Here is a 20,895-nt window from a genome sequence, read left to right as displayed (position 1 = left end):
GTCAGTGTCTAGATTGTGTAGTTATCTTGTAAATGTCCTTTTGCAGTTGGTTTGTGTGAATCATGATTCAGGTGATGTTTGCATTCTACACTACATGGAAGTCTTAATTCCCTTGTTTTTTTCCTTGCTAAAGGAAAAACAAGGGAACTGGGTAATTTTTTTCCTGTAGCATTCTTCATATTCTCAACTTGGCTTTTGCATCCCTGTGGTGGTGGTCAACCTGTATTTCCTCTGGAATGGTAGATCCTGAGGGTGATCAGGTCTAGTGTCGGCAATAAAAAGTAATTGTTAGTGTGTGCTTCCAGACGCATCCCTCTTTGTTCCCATGAAATACAGGGATAGAGGAATGCTGTTGTTAGTACTATGACAGGCATGCACTCTGCCACTTGGGGTGTGGGGCATTTTCAGGACAAATAGACCAACTCCACTAAATGCATGGCAGAGGCAGAACAGGGGCACGAGGTTGGGTCTTGCTTGTGTTCTGATTTGAATGAGGCAACAATAAAATGACATGAGATGATCAGAAAAGTTTGATTACTGTAGCATATTAGATGATACAGGAATTATTGTTTGTGCTGTGATAATAGTAATGTGGATATGTTTTTCAAAAAGCTCTTTAATTCTGGCTGGGTGCAGTGGCTCATGCCCGCAATCCCAGCACTTTGGGAGGCTGAGGTGTATGGATCACCAGAGGTCAGGAGTTCGAGACCAGACTGGCCAACATGATGAAACCCTGTCTGTACTAAAAATACAAAAAATTAGCCAGGCGTCATGGCACGTGCCTGTGGTCCCAGCTATTCAAGGGGCTGAGGTGGGAGAATGGCTTGAATCTAGGAGGTGGAGGTTGCAATGAGCCAAGATCACACCACTGCACTCCATCCTGGGCAACAAGTGAGATTGTGTCTTAAAAACAAAACAACCGGGCGCGGTGGCTCAAGCCTGTAATCCCAGCACTTTGGGAGGCCGAGGCGGGTGGATCACGAGGTCAAGAGATCGAGACCATCCTGGTCAACATGGTGAAACCCCGTCTCTACTAATACAAAAAATTAGCTGGGCACGGTGGCGCGGGCCTGTAATCCCAGCTACTCAGGAGGCTGAGGCAGGAGAATTGCCTGAACCCAGGAGGCGGAGGTTGCGGTGAGCCGAGATCGCGCCATTGCGCTCCAGCCTGGGTATCAAGAGCGAAACTCCGTCTCAAAAAAAAAAAAAAAAACAAAAAAAACAAAACAAAACAAACCCCAAAACCTCCTTAATTCAGTGATGCATACTGAAGTTTTGAAACGACATAATGCTTGGAATTTTTTAAATGATAATCCATATCTGAACAAGATTGGTTACATGTTAATAACTGTTGAGCTGAGTCATGGAGTCATGGAGTTCTTCGTACTGTTTGTTCTAATTTTTGTATATTCAAATATGTTTTATGTTTTAAAAACAATGAAAGGTCTGTTACTACTTGACATTTAATCTCTTACTTAAGACATCGTGGTTCAAGAAAATTCTAAGACAGAAGAGTTTGCAGTCATTCAGTAAGGCTGTTACCCGATTTAAAAATTTTAGGAAGAAAATCAGAGTCTCATGCTTTAGGTAGATGAGTTGATCACTTCTTTTGAAGGTAAACATTACTCAAATGTGGCTGCATTAACTTTGAGTAACTCAGATGGTATTCCCAGAACTTAAGTAAAGGAGCTCTAACTGTGTGCAGTGCTCATGCCTCACACCTCCTGCTCTCCAGTTAGAGAGTCTAATATGCTTGTTTCCACAATCTGTAGATCATTGTTTTTGTGTCTAGTATCACAGGTATATTGAAATTGCCATAAAGCAGTGCAGGAGCTCAGGAATCGATTGTAAAATCCATGGTCTCATCCTGCTGGGACGGATCCGTGCAGAGGAGGAAGATTTGGCTGCAGTTCCTTTCTTAGCTTCAGATAATGAAGAGGAGGAGGATGAGAAGGGCAGCAGTGGAAGGTGAGAGCCGTTTGTTATAGGTGCTCACGTACCTTCCGCCACATTACCAGATCCTCATTTTCAAAAGTAACCATTTAATTAGAGTGTGTCTCAGACTGAGAGTCGTTTTATGTCCACAAGAATGGTACATTTTAGTTGTTTTCAAAAATTGTACTTTTTTTTTTTAAAGAAAGTGTTTAATGTAGAGACACATATTTAGAAAAACACCATTAAAAGAGGGAAATGAAAATGTTTAATCCTTCTACCTGAAATGTCGCTGTTACTATTTTGGTATATATCTTTGTAGTTTTCCTTTTTTTCTGTTTGTAAATGTATTTTCCTACGGAAGTTATGTGGTATATTTTAAAGCTCTTTTTGCTAAGTATTTTATCATTAACTTTAAAAAAATCTATCTGTTTATTGAGACGAAGTCTTGCTCGATATTTATTTATTTATTGAGTCGGAGTCTCGCTCTGTATTTATTTATTTATTCTTTGAGACGGAGTCTCTCTCTGTCGTCAGGCTAGAGTGCAGTGGCGCAATCTTGGCTCACTGCAACCTCTGCCTTCTGGGTTCAAGCAATTCTCCTGCCTTAGCCTCCTGAGTAGCTGGGACTATAGGTGCACACTACCATGCCCAGCTAATTTTTGTATTTTTAGTAGAGATGGGGTTTCACCATGTTGGCCAGGATGGTCTCGATCTCTTGACCGTGTGATCCTCCTGAAGTGCTGGGATTACAAGCATGAGCCACCGTGCCCGGCTCTATTTGTTTTTTATTATAGTGAAATATATATATTGGTTACTATTCTAAGTGTACAGTTCATTGGCGTTAAGTACATTCACATTTTTGTGCAACCACCACTATTGTCCATCTCTAGAATCTCCATATGATTAAATCATCTTCTGTAATTTTTGAGCGCAGTATTTTGTCTTATGACTGCTCTCATTTACTCAGTTCCTTATTTTGTATGAGCACTGTGATGATGACTGTTATTGTATTTATTCATTCAACATCTTTTGAACACCAACTGTGGGTGATTCCCAGTTATGTATACTAGCAATACTGTGGCAAACATGCAAAATCAAACAAGACGAACTCACATGCGTCAGTGTGATGTGACGGCTTTGGTAAGAGGCAGGAGGAAGTTCATGCAGCCTTGAGAGTCTGCAGTGGAGCATTGATCTGTCAGGACAAGGAGAACTTCCCCCAGGCCCTACATACAGAAGGCAGAATTACTGAAACTCAGTGGGCAGGCAAGGGCGTTTCTGGGTGGGAAAACAGCATCCCGGGGGAGAAGCATGGTATCTGCTGAGGTTTTGCGTGCTTGTGCATTTCCCAGGGCATGTATCTGGAACTTGCATGTACAGGGGCTGCTCTAAGCCTCGTTTACCATCCCAGCAGCAAACAGTAGATAATAGTGGATAATAACAATGGAGGACAGTCAGTGTCCTCATATCTGTTGTATTTTCCTAGATAAATTGCTGAAAGTGAAATTTCTAAGTCAAAGCGTATGCAAAATAAATGGATATGTAGTTAACATTCCCAAGGCGCTTTGGATTGCTAGTGTGACCTGAGCCCTGCAGACAGGCACAGGAGGCAAGCCGCCAGTGCTGGCTGAACTCTGTTGACAAGACGCCCTGTGCTCAAGTGCTTTGCAGTGTGTGACATAAGGAGACAATGGAACACTGCCCTGTGCTGCTGTTGAGCACATTATATAGACCGAAGTGGGTAGCAACTCTGGTAATCAATCAGGTTATTCTAGGGCTCTGTGATCTTGGCTTTGGATTCTGTCCTGTTTTATTTCAGAACCTTTGTGTAGAAGTTGAAAAGAAAATAGTATCTTTAACATTACCTTATCTAGAATATATGTTATATGCTATAGTTCAAACTAATTGCATCTATATATATTAATTAAAGAGGGAAAATACCAGTTCACTTAAATAAGGAAGTTATTGGGATTTTTAATAAAAGGATTATAGATAAGCATTTTCTTAGTAGCTGCTAAAGTGAATTGGGCAAATAAAATTATTAATACATGTATATGTGGAATAGCCAAAAATGTTTTGAGCTTTACTCATTGATAAAATTTTTATGTAATTGAATATATTGTCTAAAGAAAAGCTAGATATTTCAATGTAATGGGTTTTTTTTCCGGTAAGATCTCATTAATTAGCCAGTAACTTCAGGATGAGTGAATGGCCCAGGCAGTCTCCTACAGGGCTGGCACCCAGTGGCATGTTCCCATGTTGACCATGTACAGCTGGCCTCTACTCTGGCTGATTGATACTTACATGGTACCGTATCAGTCCTGGTTTCATATATATATATATGTATGTGTATATATATATGTATGTATATGTATATACACACACACACACACACACATATGCATACAGAAAAACACACACGAAATATATGTATATATTTTGAGATAGGGTCTTGCTCTGTTGCCCAGGCTGGAGTGCAGTGATATGATCTCAGCTCACTGCAGCCTCCACCTCCCAGGCTCAAGTGATTCTCCCACCTCAGCCTCCTGAGTAGCTAGGATTACAGGTGTGTGCTACCACACCTGGCTAATTTTTTGTATTTTTTTTATAGAGACTGGATTTCACTATGTTACCCAGGCTGGTCTCCAACTCCTGGGCTCAAGGAATCTGCCTGCCTCGGCCTCCCAAAGTGCTGGGATTATAGGTGTGAGCCACCATACCTGGCCCCCATACATATTTTTAAGTAAAAATGTGTCACAAGATATTTCAATATTTTGTGCATATGCTTGCCCACCTGTGCCTGGTATCAGATGAAAGAGTTTTTCACTTCTATTCCAAAACATGAAACTTTGAACCTTTAAAGTAAATCTATATTAGTATATAATGTGTGAAAAAAGTGTGATAGCTATCTAGACAGAAGCTAGTCTCTGATGCCTTTGGGCCTCTATCCTAGCTTATAAAAATAGAGCAAAAGCAAACAAAAAAGTGAAAACCCCAAACACAAAAGAAGCAGCTCCTTGGCAGCTGGCATCAGACCATCAACCAAGAAAATCTAACAGTGTCCTGTGTGCTTTTCTCAAGTTGGAAGAATTGGAGTGTTTTGGATGCTATTGATTAAGCTTCTAACCTGCTGGGTGTGGTGGCTTCCACCTGTAATCCCAGCACTTTAGGAGGTCAAGGGGGGAGGATCGCTTGAGCCCAGGAGTTCAAGACCAGCCTCAGTGATATTGTGAGACCCCATCTGTACAAAAAAATGCAAAAATTAGCTGGGTATGGTGGTGCATGCCTATAGTCCCAGCTATTTGGGAGGTTGAGGTGGGAGGATCGCTTGAGCTTGGGAGGTTGAAGCTACAGTGAACCGTGATTGTGCCACTGTATTCCAGCCTGAGTGACAGAGCATGACCCTGTCTCAAAACAAACAAAAAATAAAGTTCCTAACCTGTCAAGGGCAGGTCAGGAGATAGATAAGCAAGGTGGAAGGAGCAAGCCTTCTGGGAAGGACAGGAGATGAGGACTTTTAGCCCAGCTGGCTAGTGACGAGGTACTTCTGGCAGGTGTCCTGGGCAGAGGATGTAAAGGAAGAGATGCATTTTACATCAGGACATGTGTCTGTACTAAAGTATCTGCATGGGCATGTGGCCACGTCAATTTTATTCTTTCTGTGGGAATATAATTGGGCAGACAGATGTCTGGGTTTAGGGACATTGCTGCAAGGCCAGTCCCAGTGTGGCTCCTGGGAAGGTTTCCTCAGTGTCGTTACAGTGCCGTCTATAGGAGCTATGCACCTGTGTCTGCGACTTGGAACGATTCCTACCCATGTTCAAGTTGGTATTTAAGATGAAAGAGAATGCCTGGTGTACCATCATTTTCCATCAAAAATAAGGCTGAAATTAAGTGCTGGTATTAAAAGGTAGCATGGTGGTATCTAGAAAATTTGACCCTCCAGATCACTTACTCCTGTACATACTTGAGGTTTTATTCTATTAGAACAAAATTTTAAGAGTTTCTGAAAGTAACCATAAAACCTCAAGTGCTTGAGGTGGCTTTTCTGTTTATTTTAAAAATGTTTGATGCTGATTAACCTCTATTTCTGTTTTTTTTTCCCCCTTTGGTTAGCCTCATTAGAAAGAAGGCGGCAGGGCTGGAATCAACAGCTACGATAAGAACCAAAGTGTTTGTGTGGGGCCTGAATGACAAGGACCAGCTGGGTGGGCTGAAAGGCTCCAAGGTACGGCTGGCCTCCTGAGACCAGCAGGGCAGGGCGCTCGGCAGCACCCACACCTTGTGAAGTTTTGTAATAACTTTACTCTATATATGTTGTGTTTTAAATCAACATTTTGAAACTGTTTCTTGACACAATCTAACATACATTATCAACTTTAGTTTCTGAGAAGTCTCTCTCCTTGAAAAATTGCACTTTAGATATAATTGTCTTATTGTAATCTTGTAAACTAGAAAATAAACTTTTGAAAAGATTTGACAAGTGCATAGATGAAAATTATAGACTATCAATAGATGTACTTTCCCTCCCTACAATAAATGCTTTTGATTATCACAAAATAATGTGTAAAAAGGCCACAGTGGCACACATATGAACAAGTTGTGGTCCTGTCCTCCAGGCGCTTCGTGCCTGAGATTCTTCAGGGTGAAGTAGCTTGGCAGAGAGAGATTGGTTCTAGGACTTCCTGTGGATACCAAGATCTGTGGATGCTCAAGTCCCTGATGTAAAACAGTGTAGTGTTAGCATATAAGCTGTGCATACCCTCCCACGTGCTTTGTATCCTCTCCAGATTACTCAGAATACCTGATACAATGTAAATGGTATGTCAGTAGTTGTTATATTACATTGTTTAGGGAATAATGGCAACAAAAATGTCTGTACTTATTTAGTGCAGATGCAATAAAAAATATTTTCAGCCCGTGGATGGTTGAATTCATGGATACAGAATCTATGGATATAGAGGACCAACTGTATTTCATTTTTCACCTTCTATTACGGAAATGTTCAGATGCACCCAAATAGAGCGAGTGGCATCATGAACCCTCATGTCCCTGGTACCAGCTTCCATAGTTACTAGCAGCTGCCTACGTTGTTCTGTCCTTATCCTCCCATTCCCCCAACTCTGGTTTAAAGTAAATCACAGTGTATCATTTCATTCTTAAAATACTTTAGCTTTTGCTTAATATAACCATGCGTATTAGCAGTACAGTCATGCATTACCTAATGATGGGGATACATTCTGAGAAAGCTGTGGTCAGGTGCTTTTGTCATTGTTGGAACATGATAGAGTATACTTAGCACAAAGGTAGATGGTGTAGCCTACTACACACTTCAGCTATGTGGTGTAGCCTGTCGGTCCTAGGCTACAACATGTTACTGTATTGAATATGGTAGGCAGTTGTAATTCAATGGCATTTGTGTATTTAAACATAGAAAAGGTAGCGTAAAAATACAGTGTAAAAGATGAACCATGGAACACCTGCATAGGGCACTTACCATGAAGATTGGAATTTGCGGGACTGGAAGTTGCTCTGGGTGAGTCAGTGAGTGAGTGGTGAGTGAATATGAAGGCATAGGACATTCCTGCACATTTCATATAGACTTTAGAAACACTATTTCATATAGACTTTAGAAACACTATATGCTTTGGCTATTTTTCTCTCTCCAATAATAAATAATTTGTAACTTCACTTTATGAACTTTTCACTTTTCAGAAAACTTTTTGACTTGTAGTAACACTTAGCTTAAAACACAAACACATCATACATCTCTGTACAAAAATGTTTTCTTTACATTTTTATGCTGTAAGCTTTCTTCTAACATTTATTCTTTTACTTTTTAAACTTCTTTGTTGAAACTAAGACCCAGACACATACATTAGCCTAGCTGGGGTCATCACTGTCACTCTCTTTCACCCTCACATCTTGTCCCACTGAAAGGTCTTTGGGGCAGTAACACCCTGGGAGCTAGCTGTCCTTTCCTGTGACAGAATCCCTCCTGAAGCACCGGCCTCAGGCTGTCTTACAGTCAGAAAATAAAAAGCAGAAGGAATACACTCTGACAGAATGATAGAAAGTGCAGGGTAGTGAACGAGTAGTCCAGCAGAGTCATCTGTGATATTATCAGGCTTTAGGGATTGTTCATATCCAGCCGGCATCACCACAGACACGTGAGGAGTAGGTCGTGCTGTGACGCCATCATGGCCAGCTCACCACTAGGCAGTAAGGAGTTTTCAGCTCTGTTGTGATGGAATGGGACTGCCATTGTCAGTGTAGCCTGTTGTGCAGTGAAATGTTATGCAGTGTGTGACTGTAATTCCTTGTGTCATATAATAAGGTAAATTATAATTTTAAACATGCCAAATAAAAATTTTTTTTTTCTTAAAAAAATTCTGTTCTAGATAAAGGTTCCTTCGTTCTCTGAGACGCTATCTGCTTTGAATGTGGTACAGGTGGCTGGTGGTTCTAAAAGTTTGTTTGCAGGTATGATTATTCTAATATTAAAAAATTTTTAAATTACGCTTGGCACCAAAAAAAAAAGGTTTTACTGTTGTTAAAAGTGAGTCCTCTCCTGGCTGTCTTTCCTTGCAGTGACTGTGGAAGGGAAGGTGTATGCCTGTGGAGAAGCCACGAATGGCCGGCTGGGGCTGGGCATCTCCAGTGGGACGGTGCCCATCCCACGGCAGATCACAGCTCTCAGCAGCTACATGGTCAAGAAGGTGGCCGTTCACTCAGGTATACGCCGAGCACCAGCAGGCCTGTGCGGACTGGCCTGTCGCTCCTGCTCTGGGTTGACCACGGCCCTCATTGGTGTCCTCACATTCTTTTTTAAATTTTTACTCAGTAGGAATGAAAATTGGATAGCGTAAATCTCTAGGTGGTCTAGAATTTAATTATTGCTGCTAAATAAAGTTCTTTGCCTGAAAGCAGGCTGTTTTTCTGAGAAAGAGTCTATAATTTCTTCAGGTTTTCAAAAGTATCTATGAACCCAAGAGATGAGAAAATTGCTTTAAGAAAAACCCCCCTTTCAGTGCAGGGAGCGTTTATTTTGGAAGCACTGTGCTAGGCTTCCGAGGAACAAAACCAAATCAGACGCAGAGCTCAGTTCAGGCCTATGCCGAACGGGGCTTGGTGTAACCTTCAAAACAGGAAATCCAAATGATAGTGGCTTAAGCAATATAGAGTTTTACTTTTCTCCTTTGTAAAAGTCCTCAAGTGGGGTCAGAGTCCATTCAGCAGGGCTGTTTCCTTTGTGAGAAGATGGTCTTAGACTAGCGTTGGCCCCCAGAGTCCAGGCCCAGGCCTGGCAGAAGAGGCAAGCAGGACACAGCATGCCCTCCCGCCCAAGCCCCTCTCCAGAGCCCCTCCGAAGCCCCACTCATTTCAGGCACCATCTCCTGGGGGCCGAGGCGGCTGGGAAGTGGTGTTTAGCTGAGCATATTGTCACCCTGGTAACATAGGGGTTCTGTTGGTGAGGAAGAGGGGCGAGTGAGTCTGCTGTGATGTTCTCAGAGCCCAGGAGTTGGCAGGAACTCCATGTATAGGAGTGGTCATGCCTTTAATCCTAAGGCGGGTTGTGTGGACTTTGAGAATATTCCTCGCTGGGGAAAGAGCATAAGCTGATGTGTTTTTGGAAGAGTAGGTATAATGCATTCATTGCAAATGATTAAATACTTTCACTTTTGAGGTGTATTTCTCTAAAGCTTAAATTGACGCTATTTTTATGTTTTACCTAATCACAAATTAGTTTTACTTTTTTCATCTAAATTTTGGTTTTTTATGTATTTAACATGATAGGAACCCCATTAATAATCAGTATTATTCTACCTCTTTGCAAATTCTTTCTAGAGTTAAAATTTGTAGTTTAGTAAAAATTCACTTGTTCAGCACATATGTCACCCAGAAAGCTTTCCTGATAACCCAGCTGTTGATCCTGTTGAGTTACTCACTTACTCAGCTCACACTGAGCAGGTGCGTGCTACATGCCAGGCAGCATAGGGAGCGATGCTGTGGGCTGTCTGTGCCCTGCCCTTCAGCAATCCGTGTGTCTGTGAATGTTGCAGGTGGCCGGCACGCGACGGCTTTAACTGTAGATGGAAAAGTGTTTTCGTGGGGCGAAGGGGACGACGGAAAACTTGGACACTTCAGCAGAATGTAAGGGTATTTTTTGTAGTCTCATTTGCTAGTAAGAAACTGTTGCTGACTGATACTCTTGAGAGTTATTTTGCAGAAAATTAGAATAGATTATTTATGGAAATGGATCTTAAACAGAATTTTTTAAAATGGCTGTTTGTGTTGTGGTCTCATTAGTTCCGCTTTAAGGTTTGATAGTTGATCTGTGGATCTTGTGTTGCCTGCATGTGATCGGTATAGATGTCTTTTTTCCTTCTTCTCTAAGAAGGGATGGATTCACTGCAGGAAGCTGATTTCATCTTGTTGTAGGAACTGTGACAAGCCAAGGCTGATCGAGGCCCTGAAAACCAAGCGTATCCGGGACATCGCCTGTGGGAGCTCGCACAGTGCGGCCCTCACGTCCAGTGGGGAACTGTACACCTGGGGCCTCGGCGAGTACGGCCGCTTGGGACATGGGGATAATACGACACAGCTAAAGCCCAAAATGGTGATTATACGCATTTTTGTTGCTTACAGAAAGCTTACCATCTGAAGATTTCAAGAGAAAATAAGCTTCAAGTCTAGGAAAGTTCATAAAGACATGTGCATGGTTGGCTTTCGGTCTGTGGGAAATTCCCTTGCTTGATTCTCTTTTTAAATTTGTAATTGAGTAGGTGAAAGTCCTTCTTGGTCACAGAGTAATCCAGGTTGCATGTGGGAGCAGAGACGCGCAGACCCTGGCTCTGACCGATGAAGGTAGGTGCCTGGCATGGTTCTGTGCTTCTGGGTGGGGAGGAGTGATAAGAAACGCCGGCCTGAAGCGTATGTATATTCTTGAACCTAGGTTTGGTATTTTCCTGGGGTGATGGTGACTTTGGGAAATTGGGCCGGGGTGGAAGTGAAGGCTGCAACGTTCCCCAGAACATTGAGAGGCTCAACGGACAGGGCGTGTGCCAGATTGAGTGTGGAGCTCAGTTCTCCCTGGCCCTCACCAAGTCTGGAGTGGTGTGGACATGGTACGTAAACTTCCTCCCTGCCACAGCGTGCGTGCTTGCGCAGGCGTGTGCAGGGAACCTGTCACATTCTTTCTTATGCATGCATCTTTGTCCTTTAAAGAATATTGAGTTGGGATTAGTGACAGCAGTACAAGAAGAAATTTCCCATTGTAACTGAGTCATTTTGAAAATATTAGAAACATTTTAGGCTACTTACCTTTCCTGTTTGGATGAGATTCTTAGGAAGGGTTTCTTCTGCTAAAGCCTAAGGATAAAATGAGAGCAAAATAGCCTTCTGAATCCTTTGACCCTGAAAAAGCTAGCATGTATTCCTTGTAAAAACTTGTTTTATTAATATGGGAAAGAGCAGGTGCCCGGACTGGCCTTGGATGGTTTGTCAGGCCCAAGTGCCAATGTTATGACCAGAGGCAGCTTGAGAAAGATGGATACCAGATAGGACTTTGGATAGGTGTTTGCAGTAGTGTGTCTTATTTTCAGTCTCTGTATAGGAAAACCTACAACGGTAACTTGAATATCGTAAAATATGTATTAAGATATTAAGGTTTTTGATAGCAGACTTAATAAGTTAATTTGAATTTAATGGTGTATGATTTTGAATATAAATTCAGAGACCTTGAATGCTGTGTGTGATGTCATTGAGCTGGCTGTAAAAGATGTGAGATGGTGAGTGTTTTCTTGTACAGCGTTTCCAGACCATAACCATATTGTGATACTCCACCATTGTCTTTCTCTCAGGGGGAAGGGGGATTACTTCAGGTTGGGCCACGGCTCTGACGTGCACGTGCGGAAGCCACAGGTGGTGGAAGGGCTGAGAGGGAAGAAGATCGTGCATGTGGCTGTCGGGGCCCTGCACTGCCTGGCAGTCACGGACTCAGGGCAGGTAAGGCTGCAGGTGACCTGGGGGTGGCGTGCCATCCTGACTTGAGCATCAGGACACAGCGCTCGTCCTGTGGAAATCGCAGCTGTGGATGAAATCAGCTGAGTCTTACTGCTTGAAGAACCATGAGGGCGGGACCTGTCCATTTTGCCCACTGGTGTATCTGCCCACTTGGCAGCAGGGGTTGTGGGGCGGGGTCCTCGGAAAAGAGGCGTTCCCACTCTGACGTCCACGTGAAAGTGTGGAAAGATTGTTTTCCTTGAAGATGCTCCTACTGCAAGGTATTACAAGACTTACCTTTAGAGAATTGCTGACTGGCGAGGAGGGATATGTGCCTCATTTTAGAGACAGAGCTGATGCCTGACAAATGTTATCTCTCTTCTGCTTTGAGAAGCATATGCCATGACTGGCTTGTGGATATTCCATTTTAAATTTTATTTATGAAAACAAAATTACCATGACTGTTTTTTAGTCAAAATGAATTATACTTTAGAATTCCATAAGGCCAAGAAGCAACTTATTTGAAAAATGAGCATATTGTTTTTGGTCATTTTTCTTTGCAAAATAAAAGGGGAAAAATTATTGCACTTAGTTGAAGAGAGGACCTTCTATGTGTCTTGCAACAAAACAGAATTAATTGGATTAATATTAAGAAAATACTCCTTTCATAGTTACTGGCAAGCATTTTTCTGGTTAGTTTTTCTTCAGAATTGTAGTACACTGGTGCCATTTTGTAAGACTGCAAAATGGTTTATTTTTACCTTTAAGAACTCAATTCTTTTTTGAAGTAAATTTAAAGAAGACGTCTTGGAATGTTGAAAAATTGTAAGATTTTTTTCCTCTTAAACAGGTGTACGCTTGGGGTGACAATGACCACGGCCAGCAGGGCAATGGCACAACCACGGTTAACAGGAAACCCACCCTCGTGCAAGGCTTAGAAGGCCAGAAGATCACACGCGTGGCTTGCGGGTCGTCCCACAGTGTGGCGTGGACAACCGTGGATGTAGCCACGCCCTCTGTCCACGAGCCCGTCCTCTTCCAGACTGCAAGAGACCCTTTAGGTGCTTCCTATTTAGGTAACACAGATTTGTATCTTGTCTGAGATTTTTCTGTAGGTTACAGCAACCTTGTAGGTTGATTTGTGCCAACACATTAGAGGTTGTAGTGCTGTGTTAATTGCATTATGAATCTAAAGACACAGAAGAGTTATGGTGTGTTCTTATGCGATTTATGCATGCTGGGATGAAAATTTTAGAAGAAAGTGTGTTGCTGATTCCTGTATATATGATCAGGGAAACTGGCTGTGCTGTATATGTGTATAAACAGGACTCCTAATAACTACCTGAGAGATACAGGCACTGTACTGGGCTCCTTTGTATTCTTTAACAGCCTTATTCGGTTATAATTTACGTATAATAAACTGCACCTATTTAAATTATACATTTTGATCACCTCTGAAAATTGAAATGTGTATGATCCCTGAAAGCTTCACCACAATCAAAAATACTGAACTCTTACACTACTCCAGAGTTTCTGGCCCTTTGTAACCCTCCCTTTTGCTTTTAACTCCCCTCCTCCTTCCTGCCGTAAGCACCAACTTAATTTCTGTCCCTATAGATCAGTTCACATGTTTTCTTTTTGTTGTTGTTGTCTGGTGTTTTTTTTTGTTGTTGTTCGGGGGGTGGGAGGAGATGGGGTCCCACTGTTGCCTAGGCTGGAGTGCAGTGGCATGATCTTGGCTCACTGAAGCTTCTACCTCCTGGGCTCAAGTGACCCTCCCACCTCAGTCTCCCGAATAACTGGGACTACAGGCACATGTCATTATGCCCAGCTAATTTTTGTTTGTTTGGTGGAGAGAAAGGGTTTTGCCATGTGGTTCAGGTTGGTCTTGAACTCTTGAGCTCAAGTGATTCTCCCACTTGGCCTCCCAAAGTGCTGGGATTATAGGCATGAGCCACTGTGGCAGGCCAGTTTGCATGTTTTACAGCTTACTGTAAATGGAATCATACAGCATATACTCTTTTTTAAAATCTTTTTCCACTCAGCATAATAATTTTGGGATTCACTTATGTTGCATGTATCAGTAGTTTATCCTTTTTCAGTTGTCGAATAGTACCTTAGGATGAACAGATGCAACTTGTTGATCCATTTGTCTGTTTATGAGTGTTTGGGCTGTTTCCAGTTTTTGACTACAAGAGAAATTGCTAATGGACTTTCCATACAAGCTTGTGTATGGACATCTACTTGAAATTCTCTTGAGTAAACTCCTAGGAGTGGAGTGGTTGGACCCTATGGTAGGTGTATGTCTAGCTTCTGAAGAAGCTACACGCTCTTTTGCAAAGTGGATGTTCCAGAGGGCCAGGTCTTCCACATTTTTGTTAATACTTGATAAGCTCAGTCTTTAAGTTTAGTTATACTGATAGATGTATAGTGGTGTCGCATTGTGGTTTTAATTTGCATTTCGTAAATAACTAATGATGTCAAGCATCTTGCTTGTTTGTGAATCAGATACCTTTTTTGGTGAATGTCCATTCAAGTCTTTTGCCCATTTTTAAAATTAGGTTGGTTGTTTTCTTCCTGAGTTTGAGAGTTCCTTATATATTCTGGATACAAGTCCTTTGCTAAAGATATAATTTGCTAATATTTTCTGTCAATATGGCTTGTCATTTAGTCTCTTCACAGGTGAATCTTAAAGATTAGAAGTTTTCAATTTTGATGAAGCCCAGTTTATTCATTTTATTCTTTTGTAGAGCATACTTTTGATGTTGTGTCTACAAAACCTTTGCCTCCAGATTATAAAGATCCTCTATGTTCTGTTACAGAAATTTAACAGTTTTAGATATGTATATCTATGATCAGTCAATTTAATTTTATATTTGCTGGGAGGTTCAGATTGAAAGGCTTTTTTTTTTTTTGGCATGTTTTTCCAGTTGTTTCAGTTGTATTTGTTGAGAAACTTTGCTTTTCCTACTGAATTGCCTTTCATCTTTGTCAGAAATCAGTTGTCTGTGGATGTATGGATCTGTTTCTGGACTCTCAGTCCTGTTTCATTGATTCATTTGTGGATTTTGGTGGCAATACCATATTGCCTTGATTACTACAGCTTTATGAAAACTCTGAACTCAGGTTGTAACAGTTCTTCCACTTTGTTCTTTTTCAAATATATTTTGGCTGTTGTAGGCCCTTTGCATGTTCATGTTACTTTTCAAATGAGCTTGTCAGTTTTTATAAAACCGCCTGTTTGGGATTTTGATGAGCATTGCGTTAATTCTGTGTCACCGTGGAAAGGGTGGATTCACAGTGTTTAGTCTTCTAACCTGTGAACGTAGTGTTTGTCTTTATTTGTTAGGTGTTTAATTTCTCTCAGCAGTGTTTTCTAGTCCCAGTGTTGCATAGGTCGTACGTATCTTTTGTTAGATTATCTCTAAGAATTTCAGATTATTAAATGGTCTCTTAAAAATACCGTTTCTTCTACTGTATGGGAATGTTCAGATTGATCCTTGCTAGCATGTAGAAATAAGTACAGTTGCTTTTTTTTGGCTTGTTTTTAAAGGGAACCTCATCGCCTCATACAAATATCTTGTTTTTTCCCCTTATCTCTCAGGAGGGGACATTTAGGCTCCAGCAGCATCTGCTTTTATGAATAACTGGAACGTGGTCTTCTGGCCGTGTCAGTTACTGGCTGTGTGAACTGAGGCGAGTGATTTCGCCTTGTGCTGTCTTCTGGGGCAGATGAAGAAAAGGCTTGACTCTCATCGTCTTTTTTCTGGTCCAAATTACTCAGTAGCTTCTTAACATACAGCTCTTTTCACGTCACATTATGTGTATAACTTCTGAGTTTGCCTTTTCCCACTCAGCCTAATCCTCTGGAGATTCATACAAGTTGTTACATGTTACGTACTTTGTTCAGTATTCTGTGGAATACTCAGCCACTGAAGGACATTTGGATTACTTCTAGGTTTTGGCTGTTACAAATAAAACTACCATGTCATTCATATACAGGTGAATGTGAAAATTCACTTCATATGAAAATAGTTATTTCTTTGACATAAATGCCCAGGAGTGTGATTGCTGGTCGTATGGTAACTATGTTTAGTGTGATGGGAAGCTGCCAGACTTTCCCAGAATGGGCATACCATTTTATATTCTCATTAGCAGTGGAGGAATGATCCAGTTTTTCCCGTATCCTCCTCATCTTTTTAAAGTTAGCCACGCTGATAGGTGGGTCGTGATATCTCATCGTGGTTTCACTTTATACTTTCCTCATGGCTGATCACGTTAAAAATATCTTCATGTGCTTATTTACTGTCCGAGTCTCCCCTGGTAAAATGTGTCTTCATGACCTTTTCTAATTGGCTTTTTTTTCTGTTGAGTTTAAAGAGTTCATTATATATTGTAGATGTTTCTAGTGCTTTGGCAGATGTGTCTTATGCAAATGTTTTCTCCTGGTCTGTAGCTTGTCTTTTCATTTTCTTTCATAATTATGATGAAGTCTAATCCTTCAGTTTTTTTCTTTTGTAGACCATACTTTTGGTGTCAGCTCTAAGTGTACTTCTGCCTAGTGCTAGATCCTAAAGACTGTCTCCTATTTTTTTCCTAAGAGATCTAGAGTTTTGCATTTTCTGCTTAAGTCATGATCCATTTGGATCTAATTTTGCGTCAGGTATAGACTTAGGCTGACGTTTCAGTCTCTGCCCGTGGGCGCCCGGTTGCTCCACCACCACGTGTTGAAAGGCTGTCCTGCCTCCGCCGCGTTGCTCTTGCACTTGGGAGACAGTCACTGAGGCATGTGTGTGGGTCCATTTCTGGTTTCCCTCTCTTACTCCATTGATCCTTAGGCCAGTACCACCCAGTTTTGGTTGTGGTATCACAACCACTTTTGAAATTGGGTACACTTGTTCCTCCCCCTCATTCTTATTTTTCTGTTTCTATTCTTGTTCCTTTGCCTTTCCATATACATTTTATTTCTTCTTCTTTTTTTAAAAAAATATTTTTTCCTTCATGACCAATGTGATACTATCCATATACATTTTAGAATAATCTTGTCTGTCTACAAAAACGCTTGCTGGAAATTCTGGTAGGAATTACATTAAATCTGTGTATCAATTTGGATGAGTTGACATACCTGCCTCCCTCTCACTGCTGAGACCTGGGAGTTCACAGGGAAGTGAGCCTGATCAGACTTCACTGGTGAGCGTCTTCTCTGTTTGTTGTTTTGTATTCTTTTTTGTCTTGCCTTACCGGGGTAAGATAATACAGGTATTGTAGCATTTTCATAGCTTGTATGTATATAGCATAAACTGTTGTAAGTGCATTTTATAAAAGCATCTACATCTTTTTGCAGTTACAGTAAAACTTTGCTGAGAATAGCTTCTTTATGGAAGTATGGATAAGTGGTTTTCTTATTCTGAAGGCCTGTTAATGAGCCTAAGATGTGCTCTGCGAAATAGCAAAATGATGCAGATTGCAGTGTGTTTTGGAACAAACCTATAAGGTTAGACTTTATAGAAAGAGAGCAAACTGTGATCTTAAAAACAAAATGCCAATTTTATTTTCCTCTTATAGGCGTGCCTTCAGATGCCGATTCTTCTGCTGCCAGTAATAAAATAAGTGGTGCAAGTAATTCTAAGCCAAATCGCCCTTCTCTTGCCAAGATTCTCCTGTCATTGGATGGAAATCTGGCCAAACAGCAGGCCTTATCGCATATTCTAACAGCATTGCAAATCATGTATGCCAGGTAGGCTTGTGTGCTAATTTTTGAAATTCTGCAATTATGTGAGCTTCAGGTTTTTGCAATTTTTTTTCATTGATCAAATGTCTCCAAAAATGTCATATTATTGTCTTTAAATGCTGTGCGTTGTAAGTCACGTGTTCTTTGATGGTGATTGATGGTATCTTTGTGCGTGTTTTAGTAAGCACTGAAATATGAATTAGAAAACTAACTTGGACATTTCCATTATTCTTTCTGACCAGTAGACTCTGACGGTTAATATTTGGGGGAAGAAAAGAAGAATTAGGCGCTACTAATTTATAGTGATGTCTGAGACGACTTAGTGTCCTCTTTGCTGACTTGAGAAGGCTGTTTTGCTAATGTGGGCTTTGCAGTATTTTTCTGCTGTGCCCGTCTACTAATATATCGCGCATGTGGACTTGACAGGTGTACTTACATAGGAAAATTAGTTTCGGAACAAAAACAGTCATTCATTAGAGGCCATTGAGTCCTTGCTGCTCAGTATGTGGCTTTCAGTAAACACAGAATTGCCTGATGCTCAGTTATCCAGCCCTCAGGCTCTCACAGCAGCCCAAGGGGATTTCTCGGGGAGAGCCAGAGTCTCATTCTGGTCTGGTTTTTATGTTTGGCAGTTTTTCACCTGCGATTACTTTGGTTTTTTACATAAATAAGATCCAGAGTAAACATTTTAGCTATTAGCCCAAGGATACATGGTATTAATGTGTGATATTATTCCAAAACTCTTTTACATATATTCAGTAAAAATGAGAAAACGCCTCAGTGTGCACTAGTCCTGCCTCGCCACTTACTGTGGTGCAGGGGAGCGGGAGCTCACCACAGGCCTGGCTTTGTGTCCCGACAGAGACGCTGTGGTCGGGTCCCTGATGCCGGCTGGCATGATTGCCCCGGTGGAGTGCCCCTCGTTCTCCTCGGCGGCCCCTTCCGACACGTCTGCCGTGGCCAGTCCCATGAATGGAGAAGACTGCATGCTGGTCCTTGATATTGAAGACAGACTGAGTCCAAATCCATGGCAAGAAAAGAGAGAGGTAAAAGCGAATCGTAAAGCAGGGGCAGATCAGAAAGGAAAAGGTGGCAGCTTTGTGTCTGGGAAAGTCTCATTCTGTCATTTAGGTTAGGCTGTTTCTGTACCTCCTGCTGTGATTTTTGGCTATACTTACAAGCTCTGTAAAGGAACTTTTAAAGTGCTTAAGTGGAATTAGATTTCTTTAAAAAATAAATAATTAAATGCAAGTTCACAGTCTTTGTCTGCAATTCTGAAACCTTAAAGTTCTGATAGTCAAAAATTTTAGTAACTTATTTTGGTGAAAGAACCAACTTGAAGATATGTGAGCTCATTTTAGTCTGGTTCGTGTGACCTGCTGTGAATATTAATAGTTTTTCTTGAAAATTTGGATGTACTCGACTTTGCACAGCTGTCCTAGGCCCGAATGGGGTGGTGGCAGCTATGTCGGGTAGGCGCCATGTTACCTCTGCAAAATCTAGAACATTCCAAACAGCCCAGGTAGTTTTAGATAAAGCATTTTGGGACTTGCGTAGGAAATGTATTGAGTTTTTCCACTTAAACTTCCTACTGTGCGTTCTTCACCTAGATTGTTTCCTCTGAGGACGCAGTGACGCCCTCTGCAGTGACTCCGTCAGCCCCCTCAGCCTCCGCTCGGCCATTTATCCCAGTGACGGATGACCCGGGAGCCGCAAGCATCATTGCAGAAACCATGACCAAAACCAAAGAGGTGAAGAGCTGTTCTTCTTTAACTCTGTATTGTGAAATTATCTTAAATGTACACAGATGCAGAAGTAGTACCTACAAGTAGAACACAGTCTACTCCTCTGCCGTTCACCTGGGCTCTCCGCTTGGTAGCGTGTTGGAAGCATGAGTGGAAATCTGCAGGACACTGTCCCTGTCACCGCTTACTGCTTCCACGTGTACTCTTCGAGTACCAGGACTGCAGCTCGATCCAGGATTACTTCCAAATCCGCCGACATACTGGGATCTTGCTCATCCTCCCAGTAGCACCCTTACAGGTCTAGCACCCCGTCTAGGATTGCACACTGTCTCTTTAGTCCTCAGTGTGGAACCGTCCTTCAGTTGTTCCATTTTGGCCAACACCACAGGAATGCTGCTGAGTTCTTTTCAGTGCCTCCACTGGGCCTCAAGCGTTGTTGATTTGCTGCATCACTGGTGATGTAGCTTATCACTTGGTTAAGGGTCTCTGCCAGGTTTCTCCCGTGGAAGTCAGTAAGTGTGTTAAGTACTCATGGAGAGATACCTTTGCCATTCTGTCGGTGTCTTGCTCCTCATCATAATTTTACCTACCCATTTTTAGCATCTTAAAGATTCTAGCTGAATCTGTGGACTGTGGTGCTTGTCGCATTTTCATTTTTCACATTTATTGTTACTTCTGGAATGTAATTGTTGCCATTCTTTTGCAAGGCAGAGCTTTCCCTTTTCATCCGTCTGTCTTCCCCCCACCTACCTACCTGCCTACCTGTGTATTTATGTCGTATAGATTCAGAAGTTCCTGTCTTAGTCAAACAGTGACATTTGTTACTATCATCATTTGACACCCAAGTTGTCCCAGTCTTGGTCACTGGGACTCCTGTGCACTGCTCGTTGGTACTGCTGTGGACTGGCTCCTTTGTCTGATGTGTCCCCGTAATCTTAGGGCTCTTCCTTCCTTTCTGGCGCAACAGTGTGCTCTAGAGTCGTCTTTCACCTACCCTGCCCCTGCCTGGAGTCAGCCATTTCTCCAGGAAGCCGTGGTTCCTGCTAGTGGCTTGTAGGGTTTGGAAACCAAGATTGGGTGCCTGCTAAGCTGATTGTTACCAAGTGTGTTTGGTTAGGCCCTCTCAGCAAACAGACCTATACACACAAGCATTTATTGATCCCTCTGCATTTGTCTATATCATAAAAACCGTGAAGAACCCAAATCAATACTTTTAATTCCAGCCCAGTACTACAGGGCTTATTCCTACTCTCTCTTTCCATATTTTTTGGTGTATAATACTTTTATATGTGGCTCGATTTGGTTTGCTGCTATTTTGTTGAAGATTTTTACATCTGTATTCATTAGGGGTATGGCTCTGTGGTTTTCTTGTGTTGTCTTTGATTTGGATATTATAGCAATATTGGCTTCGTAGATTGAGTTGGAGGGTGTTTCTTTCTCTTCTGTTTTTTAGAAGAGTTGGTGAAGGATTGGGGTTAA

General features: G+C 41.8%; 1 protein-coding gene across 4 annotated transcripts in view; it reads left to right on the top strand.

Moving 5' to 3' along the window:
- Positions 1 to 20,895, top strand: part of HERC2 (HECT and RLD domain containing E3 ubiquitin protein ligase 2) — a 205,901-nt gene that overhangs the window by 136,587 nt on the left and 48,419 nt on the right. For all 4 annotated transcript variants that reach the window (XR_010339213.1, XM_064367822.1, XM_064367824.1 and 1 more), the window contains exons 56-68: positions 1,793 to 1,968; positions 6,052 to 6,163; positions 8,337 to 8,418; positions 8,527 to 8,670; positions 9,999 to 10,089; positions 10,378 to 10,555; positions 10,722 to 10,803; positions 10,892 to 11,063; positions 11,799 to 11,943; positions 12,791 to 13,016; positions 17,506 to 17,677; positions 18,534 to 18,717; positions 19,282 to 19,422. Coding sequence is in view for 3 of the 4 variants with exons in the window: in XM_064367822.1 (XP_064223892.1) it covers positions 1,793 to 1,968; positions 6,052 to 6,163; positions 8,337 to 8,418; positions 8,527 to 8,670; positions 9,999 to 10,089; positions 10,378 to 10,555; positions 10,722 to 10,803; positions 10,892 to 11,063; positions 11,799 to 11,943; positions 12,791 to 13,016; positions 17,506 to 17,677; positions 18,534 to 18,717; positions 19,282 to 19,422 (1,905 nt within the window). In the remaining variant the exon portion in view is untranslated. The remainder of the gene's footprint in view (positions 1 to 1,792; positions 1,969 to 6,051; positions 6,164 to 8,336; positions 8,419 to 8,526; positions 8,671 to 9,998; positions 10,090 to 10,377; positions 10,556 to 10,721; positions 10,804 to 10,891; positions 11,064 to 11,798; positions 11,944 to 12,790; positions 13,017 to 17,505; positions 17,678 to 18,533; positions 18,718 to 19,281; positions 19,423 to 20,895) is intronic.

This window comes from Aotus nancymaae, unplaced genomic scaffold (assembly GCF_030222135.1).
Source record: "Aotus nancymaae isolate 86718 unplaced genomic scaffold, 86718_ANA_hifiasm-v0.15.2.pri h1tg000075l, whole genome shotgun sequence".
Lineage (NCBI taxonomy): Eukaryota > Metazoa > Chordata > Mammalia > Primates > Aotidae > Aotus > Aotus nancymaae.
The sequence above is the reverse complement of the archived record's forward strand: the minus strand, read 5'-3'. Positions and strand labels throughout refer to the sequence as shown.